Source organism: Tachypleus tridentatus, chromosome 3 (assembly GCF_004210375.1).
Source record: "Tachypleus tridentatus isolate NWPU-2018 chromosome 3, ASM421037v1, whole genome shotgun sequence".
Classification (NCBI taxonomy): Eukaryota; Metazoa; Arthropoda; class Merostomata; order Xiphosura; family Limulidae; genus Tachypleus; species Tachypleus tridentatus.
The window spans coordinates 81,273,849-81,285,409 of NC_134827.1; the positions used below are offsets into that span (position 1 = coordinate 81,273,849).

Here is an 11,561-nt window from a genome sequence, read left to right on the forward strand (position 1 = left end):
ATATGAATGTTATAGTTTGTACAGTTATTTCAAAAATTAGTCGTTTTTGCTAATCTTCCCACTTTTGCCCCCCAAAACTATGTTCAGTACGCAGATCCTAGAGAGGAATTTTTGTTACGTTGTAAACAATGGCTATCACAATTGAAAGCATTAGAAACTGCGTCTGTTCTAAATATCCTTTGGAGGTCTCGCCATGTATTAACTGGACTGGTATACAAGATCAAAGAAGTGCAAGTTATTTTAACGAGTTGTTATTATGTTAAGTTTATTTTTTATTTTTAATCTTACTGTTTGCTTAACTCACCTACTTAAAAGAGACATGTGCAAGTGGATAAGAGAATACAGAACAATCGTGCTCAAACGTAAAGAAACTAAAAAGAGTGCTTTATATATAGAAAAAAAACCAACATCTTGCAATGAAATATTTTTGGTTTTTAATTACATGCTTATGCAGTTTCCTTAACTGATTTCCTTTCTTTTTATTTAAGTACAAAACTACACAATGGGCTATCTATGATGTGCCCTCACACACACATTTACCGCTGAATCAATGGAGGCTTCTTAATTGATGTAAACTTAGTAAGAGATTATCGTTTTAAGAAACGATATGTCTACCAAGGAAAAATGTTTCACATGGTTGTGTTTATTAACATACAAAAGGGTGTAAAAATAAGCTATGTCTACCAAAGAAGAATATTTTCAGTTAAATGTGATAAAAAACATAAATTTACGAAAACGAAGAAAGACTATTTAAGAATAAGTTTTGAGATAGATGTGAGAATATACTTGGAAACGTCCAAAAATAGTTAAGTTTATAGTAGCACAATCAATATAATTCAGTTGTATGTGTCAAATAACACACAAAAGGTGCAAGAAAAATAGTAGTGGAACAAATGATACTTCACATTCTTGTATTTATTAGCAGAAGAAATATTATTGCATTAATTAAGAGTTTTCACATTGAACATATCAAAATCTGCTAAATAAAATTATTAAGAATTCACATCAATGTAACAGCACACTAATAGTGTAAGAAAAAAGTAAATGTTACTAAACAATATCAGACTGATTTCAGAATAAATAACTTCCGCTAATAAGTTATATATTTGAGACTGGTATTGGTAGAGAACAGCAAAAAGAAATTAAAAAGATTAATTATTTACAAGATAACGAAAACAAATGCTTCAAATCAAAGACTAAAATTGTCTTGAAAATTCTTCCTAGAAAGAATGTCTGATATTGGTAATTTAAATAACAGGATAAGTAAATATTGAGTTTGTGTAGAAGTACGAATAATAATTAAATATCGCATTGTGCAAATACGGCGGTAAACACTTTCGTGCAAATACGGCGGTAAACACTTTCGGTTTGTAGTTGGCAAAATGCGTGAAAGAAAAACGTAGAGTAAATGAGTTAGAATAAACGTTTCATGCGTGCATAAGTATCAGTGAATAGAACTTGATTCAGGAAATATAAAACTTGCAAGGATATGTGACGGAAACAACGTAATTATGAAAATCCAAGAGAATTCTCATGAAGGTTTGTCTTAATGAAGCTGTTTGGTTTATTTTAAAATTTTGAGAACTTTATAAAAATGGACAATTAGAGACAAGAATAACATTGTAACCAATCTAGGTACAATATAATATATCATAGTAGATGTAAGGTAATTTTGAGATATGTAGTAATTAATTAAAACTATAAACAATAAGTATTATGATATGTTATTCAGGACGAATTAATGTTGAAAAGATATTTTACATACACTCTGTGTGCTTACTTTGAAAGAAACGAGACGACCATAAGTCTTTGTAATATATATGTACTATTTCAACAAACAGCCTGTACTTACCGACACCCGGGGCTGCTGTAATATCCTTTGGAGTAAATAATCCCATTGAATGGCCTGTCAAACTCAACAGAAACTATCATTCCAGTTTTCTCACACTGGACTTTCAATGATGTAATCTGTGGCATCATGGCGACTGGCGTTAGTTCGTTGATTTGGGTCCACGTGGTCTAAAGTTAAAAAAAAAAAAGGATGAGAGAAATCTATTTGTTTTATTCGATATCTGATTTAGGAATTATTATTAAGAGAACAACCACAGCTATGGTTTTTTTAGATTAACTGACATCATGTTTTCAACTTCCAAATGGTGGCTGAGCCGTTTCTAATATACAAGTGATGGCTGAGCTGTTTTAAATTTTCAAGTAGCCGTCCAATTGTTTTAAAATTGCGAGAGGTGACCGAGTTTTTTCCCACTTGCTAAAGGCGTATGAGTTGTTTTTAACTTTCAAGATCTGGCGGAGTTGTTTCCAACTTGAAAGAGATGGCTGAACGATTTCAAATGGGCAAGTGATGACTGAGCTGTTTTAAAGTTCCAAGTAGTAGCTCAATTATTTTACAATTGCAATATGTGACTGAACTGTTCCTAACTTTTAAGAGATGGCTGGACCGTTTCTAACTTTAAAGAAAGGCTGAACTATTTTAAACTTACAAAAGGTGGCTGATCTACAGTTACGACAGAGAGTGTTCGTACCCCTCCGTCCCGAGTTGCTTTTTGCTCATAACTTAAAAAATATCCCGATTAGGCTGATAGACATAGGGTGTATTATTAATATTATACTAACACACATCTACATAAAGTTTTATGTAAATTAAACGACAAATAAATTGTTTATAAACAAATAACCAAAAATAGGAGGATCAGAAAGTGTTCGTACATTTCAGAACGTGTGAAAAAACTGATATTCCGGTAAAAATTTTGTTTAGTTTGGCAAATAAACTACATTATACCATTCCAGAACTAGACACTGGGTTCATAATTATTGGAATTTAGCCAGCAAGAAATGTACTTCCGACAATTTAGCGCCTCTCCGTCATTATCTGCTTGGTCGTCATAACGAACAGGAAACAACCGTCCAGTGATTTAAAAAATCGAATTATTGTAAAATACAAGTCTCGTGTGTCTCTTTCCGGTCTTGCTATACAACTTAATAATTAAAGCATATAAAAACTGTTTAAAGCATAATTGCCAAGTTTAAGCTTGCAGGATCAATTGCTAACCTCCCTCGTTCCGGACACCCCACCAAAATTCCAGAGAGAACCAAGAGGCGGCTCGATCATGCTATGGGGTTCCTTCAGTTCTTCTGGTGTAGGCAGCCTTCAACGCATTAACGGAATCATGAAAAGAGAAGAGTACGTTGATATGTTAGGCACTTATATCAAGAATGATGCTCGGAACTTGCGGCTTGAGCGTCGTTGAATCTTCCAGCACAACAATGACCTTAAGCACACATCGAAATATGTGCATTCCTGGTTGCGGGGGAACCATATAAGCATTTTGGAGTGGCCATCGCAGTCACCCGATCTCAACCCAATTGAAAACGTTTGGCATGAGTTGTCATCCGAAAAACTTGCAAGAGTTGGAGGCCTTCCGTAAAGAAGAATGGAAGAAAATACCAGTCGACTACTGTCAAACGTTCATGGAGGACTATGAGGAGAGATTGCGCCAAGTAATTCACCTGAAAGGCTGCATAACTGACCATTATGAAAGGGTACGAACACTTTCTGTCGTAACTGTGACTCTACTAATCCACCCACTGCCAGCTCTTGAGCTACTCTTTTACCAACGAATAGTGGGATTAACCTATCATTATAACGCCCCCACGGCTGAAAGGTCGAGCATGTTTGGTGTAACAGGGATTGGAACCTGTTACCTTCAGATTGCATTACATAAGGAGAATTTGGACAGGAAAGTAATAAGATGATTTCGACGAAGAATGAATATGATATATATTAGATGTAACCGAAAATAAGGTTGAAAATTGTTTCATATTTGTTGTACGTGTTGGGTTAAGAAGTCAGATTAGGAATTTTACGTAGTGAATGAATTTTAATTATATTTATTTTAACGACGGCGCACGTTTTGTTTGAAAAGTGCTGCCAACATTTTTCATATGTTTTTTTTTTCTAAAAGTCGTAATACTTTATTTATGATAATATAGCAACGTTCCCTCTCATAACCCACCCCTCTTTTTTCTAAACATAACAAGAACAACAGCTTCTGAATTAACGTACAAAATTTCTCAAGCTAAGTTCTCGGATTTCAACTGAGTACATCATTAGGTGTTTGTATATAAGCATTTTTAAGACTTCTTCATTGTAGAAAGTTTCATTTTGAGCTAATTTTCTTAATGGGAATTTCGGGAGGGGGAGATGCCAATGCTAAAAGAATTGTTGAGCAGACAAAAAGAAAAATTGGAAGGTAAGACAACATGAGGGCGGGCGCGGGAGTTCCATCCATCCCCTACCGTTAAGACACACGAGAAAAGTGGATATCATAATGGTCACCTAATACTTAGCAAGAAAAGAGGATATTTATAATGGCAATGTGATGGTTTGGGGTATTTTTTTGTTGAGGCGACAAGAGATATTTCGAATAATGAATTAATGAAAGTACCATGAGATACTGATCTGTCATCGTATACCTAGTGGTTTGCGTTTTATTGGTACAGGATTCTACTACCAAGAAGATGATGACCCCAAACCATCATCAAGCCTATGTAGAAATTACTTACCTAAGAAAGAAGCTGTTGGAGTCATTCAATTGATGCAACAGTCTCCACAGATTCCCGATCTCAACCCAATTGAGCAGATTTGGGATTTGATAGATCAAAAACTTAACAAATCACTTCCAAATAAACTTTATGGGAGTGTATTAGAGACATTTGAAGTAAAATCTTAAAGAACATTTAGATTAACTACGTTAGAACAATGTTTGAAACCCCCTTTGCGGTTAGTTATTAAAGCAAAAGGGGGACACAGAGAATATTAAGCGTTTGCTGAATTCAAGTACTTTCACTAAGTTTTTGTTGAACTAAATATGGAGATTAATAAAATTTTGATGTTTCACCTATGGTTTACCTTACATTGTCTTTGAAAGTAGCTTGAAATCTAATTTTTGACTTTGTCCTAACATTTTTGCACAATACTGTATTTTACTGATTACAAATTAAAAGATAATTATTTAAGAAAAAGAAATATTTTTTTTTCATCATAAAGAAGAAACATAAAAACAGTATTTCGTAACACACGTTATTATCCTCACCACCACCAGGGATACCATTACATATATTTTATATTCCTCACCACCACCAGGGGTACTATTAGACACATGTTATATTCCTCGTGGCCAACAGGGATACCATTACATACATGTTATATTCCTCATCACTACCAGGAATACCATTAGAAACACTTTATATTCCTCATCACCACCACGGTACCATTAGACACACGTTATATTCCTCACCACCACCAGGGGTACCATTACATACACGTTATATTTTTATCACCACCAGGGGTATCAATAGACAAACGTTATACTCCTCATTAACACCTGAGGCACTATTAGAATGGTTAGCTACTGAACATTGAATTCAACTATCTCAATTAACTTTGAAGTGATACATACCTGCAAACACGCTAACAATATTAACCCTCTCTGGACCCACATGTTTCAGATATACTTTTTCTGGAAACAAAAAATAACTTAAAATCAGCACGTTATGTTATACGTGATACATTACAAACACAAATTAAATGCATTGCTTGTTACTGCTTTAGGATTTTTCCAATAGTAAAATAATACAAAATGCATTAGCTAGTTTAGTTCTTCACAAAATATTGTAGTATAATGTCACAAATACGAATTCACAAGATTTTGTTCAAATCATAGTATCAGTAAAACTTCAGGTTTTTGTAAAAAGAATATACTAAATGTAACTGGCTACTTGGTGAATATGAAAGGAAACTCTACCGCATTGTAGATAGATCGAATTTTAAATAAAGAAATAAGATTTAAATGAATTTATTTACAACTCTCTCCCACTTTTTAACTTAAATAACAAGTAATTATAGAGAAACACATCAACGATCGGAAGTTTATGTCAAACCTTTTATAGACAAAGTTATACAATGGACTATCTGTGCTTTACCTACTGTGGATATTGAAACAAGAATTTTAGCATTGTAGGCCTTCTGATTTACTGCTGAGTTACCTGGTCAGTTTTATCCATGATTGACTAATATTCATAAAAGTATGTTTTTTTTTTCTAAAGTTGAAATTATTGATTCAATGAAGATTGTTCACAGCTCTATAGTAAGATAAGAACCTAATTTAAAAATGTTAATTAAAAAATTGAGTTAAAAACGAAGTTCAGTATCATGATTTTAAAGTTTTGTTAAAATTCTGGAGACAGTTCAGTGAAAAATCTATTTTTTCACATTCCATCAGAGTTATTAGGAAAATAATTACAAAAAATAAACAAAACATTTTTAGTGATTTATTGAAAATAAGTAGAAGTCACTTTTGTACTGTAAAAAATTAGTTTATAAAGCCACCACTAGATACAGCTAAATAAATATAGTTTCGGCTTTCGTCAATCTTGTGATTCTGTCTTCACAGGAAGACATATGTCGTTCCTTCATTTCTTGGCAGATTGACTTGAAACTTGGTAGAGTTATACTTTGGTCCAAAAGCCAAGATGCCTTTTTCATTTTCCATTTAGACCTTTTTACGGAAGTTTGTGGGGACAAAGGTAAAAAGTAATCCAAAATTTATATTTTGGGCTCCTGTGCGGTCACATTTATAGTAATCAAGAAGGCATTTTGCGAATATATAAATTTTCGTGCGCCCAACACATTTACGAATTACAAGGTTGGGTTTGCTCATTTTGAGTATTGTTGTGGAGGTCAAAGTTACCAAAAACGTATAATTGTGGAGTTTTTGATCAATTTATCGACCGTATTTTCACTAATTTACATGGGATTTGATTCTGATATTGTTCTTCAGATACCATACAATGACAAAAAATGGTGAACTTGCACATTGTCAGTAATTATAAGAGTAAAGATGCCAGAAAAATTATAATTTTATACTTTTTTACAATTAATCCGTCTTATTTCGGACTCGCTCCTAACATTTTACAAAGAAATATTGGTCTTCACTGAAATATAATGCATTAAATCACCATCAGGTAGCACTACATTACATAAATTACGAAATAAAAGCACCATTATATTTTCTGTATAACTTTATAAGATGATGAATGCATACGAAACGTATGAAAGAAACGAAAGAATCTGTAAACTCGTCTTTGGTTATAAAGATAGTGCTAATAATACAGAAATACAGATGTTTTTTGAACTGGTACATAATTGATAAACACGATTTATTTGTCTTTCTCACTACTCGTTTTCTTACGCAACTGTGTTTGTGACGTGAGTAATTTATTTACAGTTTCCATCACACAGTAAGCAAAAAACGAAGAGAACTGGACGTTGCTTGACGCGTTCAGATTGTGATCAACGTTTCATGCCCTTTGGCTGCAAAAATGTGCAGTTTGGAGCCGTGAGCGCTTAGGTAGACAATCAGTTAAGAATTTAATATATTTGTGTATAGGGTTGACAATGTAAGCCTAAACAAGTGACGCGTTTCCTGATTATGTGATGTCTGAGAGCCATACTTTTTCTATGTATACATATTCCACGGTGCAATTATATGCATACGTATAAGTATTTTTTTATTTTAACAAGTGTCAATCTGAAATTACAAACAAACAGTGTCTTATTCACCCTGTTCTACTGAATAAAATGTAAAGGTGATGATGTCACCAACCGTTTCAGAAATCTCTTAACAATGTTCATTTTTAAATATCTTAATGAGTTAACTAAACCTAATCATGGTGCACTTTTGTTCCAATCACACGGACAAACAGTTAACGAGCCCTAGCCTTTAGTGATGATCCAGAAAGTCTTGAAGGGAAACTTTGCATTACATTTTATAAAGAGCTCACGCACGGGCACAAAAATAGCAGTTTTTTTCAAAAAAACAAAGGACAGTCGATTTCTAAATTATGAATGTAGTTTATGGTATTCATGAAATAGGTGTGATTTATTAAAGATTAAAAGTAAAGATATTTATATGTTACGTTACGTTCTTTTCTAAATAAATATGTTTACCTTTCAACAGGTTTTACAGATGCAAAATTATGTAACAAACTAAAACTCTCCGGAACGAAACAAACATTCACAAATTTTACAGGAAGCAAAATTTGGTTTTAGTTTTTTAAAACAGAGATGACTTTTCAAATACCAGTGTGATTATTCTTTAAGAATTTTACTATTAAAACTTTTATACTTGAGAATTACCGACAAAGTGCGAAAATGTCGTACTTGTTCTAAAAACCATAATTATTACAATTAATTTACTTATCAATGTAGAGCGTAATGGTGGAAAATAATCTGTTTAAACTAACAGTTTTTTGCATTTTGAAAATAGAAAGTTTAAGATGACTGTATTACTTCAAAAAATAGCAGTGGAAAGGTATACTTGAGTATGAAAACCGATCTAAATCACAGCGGATGTGAAATCATAACAAAATAAAATGAACTACTACAAATAATTAAACACGTTTTTTTATTATTTCAGTAACTATTCTTTCTAAAATCTTTCGAAATTATTTTATTTTGCAACGTTTAGGCCTAAGGGCCATTTTATGCAATAATTGAATTATTTGTTTGTTTTCTGAATTTCGCGTAGAACTACAAAAGGGCTATTTGCGCTCGTCATCCCTACTTTTGCAGTGTAAGACTAGAAGGAAGGCAGCTAGCCATCATCACCAACCGCCAACTCTTGGGCTACTCTTTTACCAATGAATAGTGGGATTGACTGTCACATTATAACGCCTCCACGGCTGAAAAGGCGAGAATGTTTGGTGAATAATCGAATTACGACTCTATATTTGCTTAAAGTAGGCCTAAGGCCGAAACGTTGCCAAGTGGTTTAATCATCAAGGGTTTACAAGAAAATTTTATACAATTAATTAGAAATTTAACTTGTTCGTTAAATCAAATATTTGCTTTGATTTATAACATTATATACATGGTTGTTGTCGCCAGGATCTTTTTAGCATTTCGTATCTCTTCATAGCCCTTCTGACTTATATATGTGTACGGGTATGTAAGGATATATTTTAAAACACACAGTAAAACTGCTAGCGTTATGGCGAGAATTTGATAAAGAAAATTTAAATTACAGTACTCTTCCATGTAAGTTTTTAAATATAAATACGTTATCTGTTCATTAAATAATTAATGATGTATGCATCAAAAATATACGTAGGTAAACGTAGTTTAATAACTGCAGCGTATTTAATTTTCCCAGGGTATCTATATAAATATCACAGTATTGTCCGTCATTGAAACTACTTCGCAGGCTGTGAATGGATATTCACCAAATTTGGCATGAAGGTTTCTTGGATCTTTGGGAAGTTAGATTCACATTTTCAGTTTTGCATTTCGCCAAACATGCTCGCCCTTTCAGCCGTGTGGGCGTTATATTGTGACGGTCAATCCCATTATTCGTTGGTAAAAGAGTAGCCCAAGAGTTGGCGGTGGGTCTTACACTACTAAATTAGGGACGGCTAGCACGGATAGCTCTCGAGTAGCTTTGTGCGAAATTAAAAAACAAACAAAAACAAACAAAACAGTTTTGCATTTTGCGGGTTTTTTTTATCACGACTTTGCCCCTATTGAGGGATCTTCATCAAAGTATATTGGGCCGATGCGGAGAAACATGCAAATTTGGGGGTTTTGTATTTTGTCATGCAGTTCTTACGGGCGTTTCTGCGTTATTTACAATAGCATACAAGAGAAGTAACTTTTTATGTCTAAAGATAACCTTTCATTAATCATTAATTTATGTTACTCCCGTCCAGGGATCGGGTACTCCAACTATTGTGAAAATATTTTCAGTATTTTATAATGTGGCCTTTGCCTGGTTACAAAGATGTAGATTGGTACAGAGTTGAGAAAAGGGACAATGTCCGTTATAGTAGGGCTAAAAATATTGATTCCTGGTTTGGGACAACGGTGAATTTTTACTGACTTAGAACACTAGAATCCGAGGTTTGATTTTCGGAGATGGACACAACAAATAAGCCGTGTTGTTTAATCTGCAAACAAATATGGTAGGTCCTGGAATCATCGTATATTTATTGTTGGAAAAAGGGGGTTATTTCGTATCCCGAATTCCTTCCTCCCACTTCAATGAAGAATCCACTGGCGTAATATACTCTACTTCTTATGTAATAGATTTATATTAAAACTTATTGAACCACAGTAGTGCAATAAACAATAAAGTTCACTGATAGGTGCTTTTATGACTTTTTATACGTGTCGTTACACTAACCCTAATTTCATCTAGTTAGTGAATAATAACTTCTAAGAATAAATGCAACTATTAAAATAAAACTTACTCCTGTCCTATTGTCTCTCAGCTCAATACGAGCCTCAGTCTCTTTTGTGTAAGTGATATATTCTCCCGAAGTTTAGACGCTTCGGCAAAAAAAAAGCGATTGATCTGAGAGGACCGTCTGCACCTTTGTAGCTTTTATAACGGTGACACCGTTTCATCTACACTTCCTCTAAGCTTCGAACCAGTAGGAAAGCTGCTTTACTTACGCTTCTTACAATATGACCTTTATTAAGACAATTGAGGAAGCTGAAAAGCAAAGGTAAATGGGGGACGCACGTGTGTTACCTGACCATCCAGTTGTATCTTCGTAGTAAGAATCATCCTCAAGGCCGTCGGGTTGGTGGTGATGGTGGGGGGTGTCATTATTAGTGATTTATGATATCGATAAGTAAAGTACAGGAATTTGTGCCACTTGGAAATCAACTGGTTGTTCTTTGATATTAACAAACGTTCAAGGTCGTTTATAGAGCCATAACCAAGCTGTTTAAGAATGATAATTTTGTCAACTTCATTCAATACATGTAACTTGTTTAACAAAACATCAATACGTGTGAAGTGTTTAGTAAAACATTAATACGTGTGAAGTGTGTAGTAAAACATCAATACGTGTGAAGTGTTTAGTAAAACATCAATACGTGTAAAGTGTTTAGTAAAACATCAATACGTGTAAAGTGTTTAGTAAAACATCAATACGTGTGAAGTGTGTAGTAAAACATCAATACGTGTAAAGTGTTTAGGATCCATGAACGTCAAATCCTGGAGGTAGAACTGACATTTTGCATGTAGTAAAACAATTAAGTTTTATGGATATTAATTAACGTGTCTATTGCTCAATTTATTGTTACTTATTCAACAATAATGAAGTCCTACGTATTCAGATGGTCTTTTTGTGTTGAAGTAGTTTGGAAGTTTGGCAAAGCCCTATTTCCGATTAAAGTTTGCCCTAAACTTCCTTTTTTATTATATGAAATGAACTTGGTATAGGGTGCTTTCACTCATAAGTTCTCAGAGTTAGGAATGCAGTTACAATTTCAAATATTAATCACTAATGTATATTATTAACATATGAATAAGCTATTTGTTGTGTTACTCACGTCTGTGGTTTAAAATAATTTTCCGTGGTTATAAAAAATACAAAACAATAAAGAATGATGTGTCTCAGAAACTATTTTAAAATCAAACTTCTGGACGCACTGAGAAGGAATTACTGATAATGATAAATTAAGCGAAATAATCACA

General features: G+C 33.5%; 1 protein-coding gene across 2 annotated transcripts in view; it reads right to left on the minus strand.

Annotated features, from left to right (window-relative positions):
• Positions 1-10,525, minus strand: part of LOC143247342 (uncharacterized) — a 35,891-nt gene extending 25,366 nt beyond the window's left edge. The window contains exons 1-3 of one of the 2 annotated variants that reach the window (XM_076495224.1): positions 10,324-10,518; positions 5,478-5,537; positions 1,853-2,019 (exon numbers count right to left, since the gene is read on the minus strand). In XM_076495224.1, the coding sequence (XP_076351339.1) occupies positions 1,853-2,019; positions 5,478-5,519 (209 nt within the window). In that variant the 5' untranslated portion in view covers positions 5,520-5,537; positions 10,324-10,518. Of the gene's footprint in view, positions 1-1,852; positions 2,020-5,477; positions 5,538-10,323 lie in introns of both variants that reach the window. The other variant, XM_076495226.1, reaches the window with a different exon arrangement.
• Between the last annotated feature and the right edge of the window lie 1,036 nt (positions 10,526-11,561).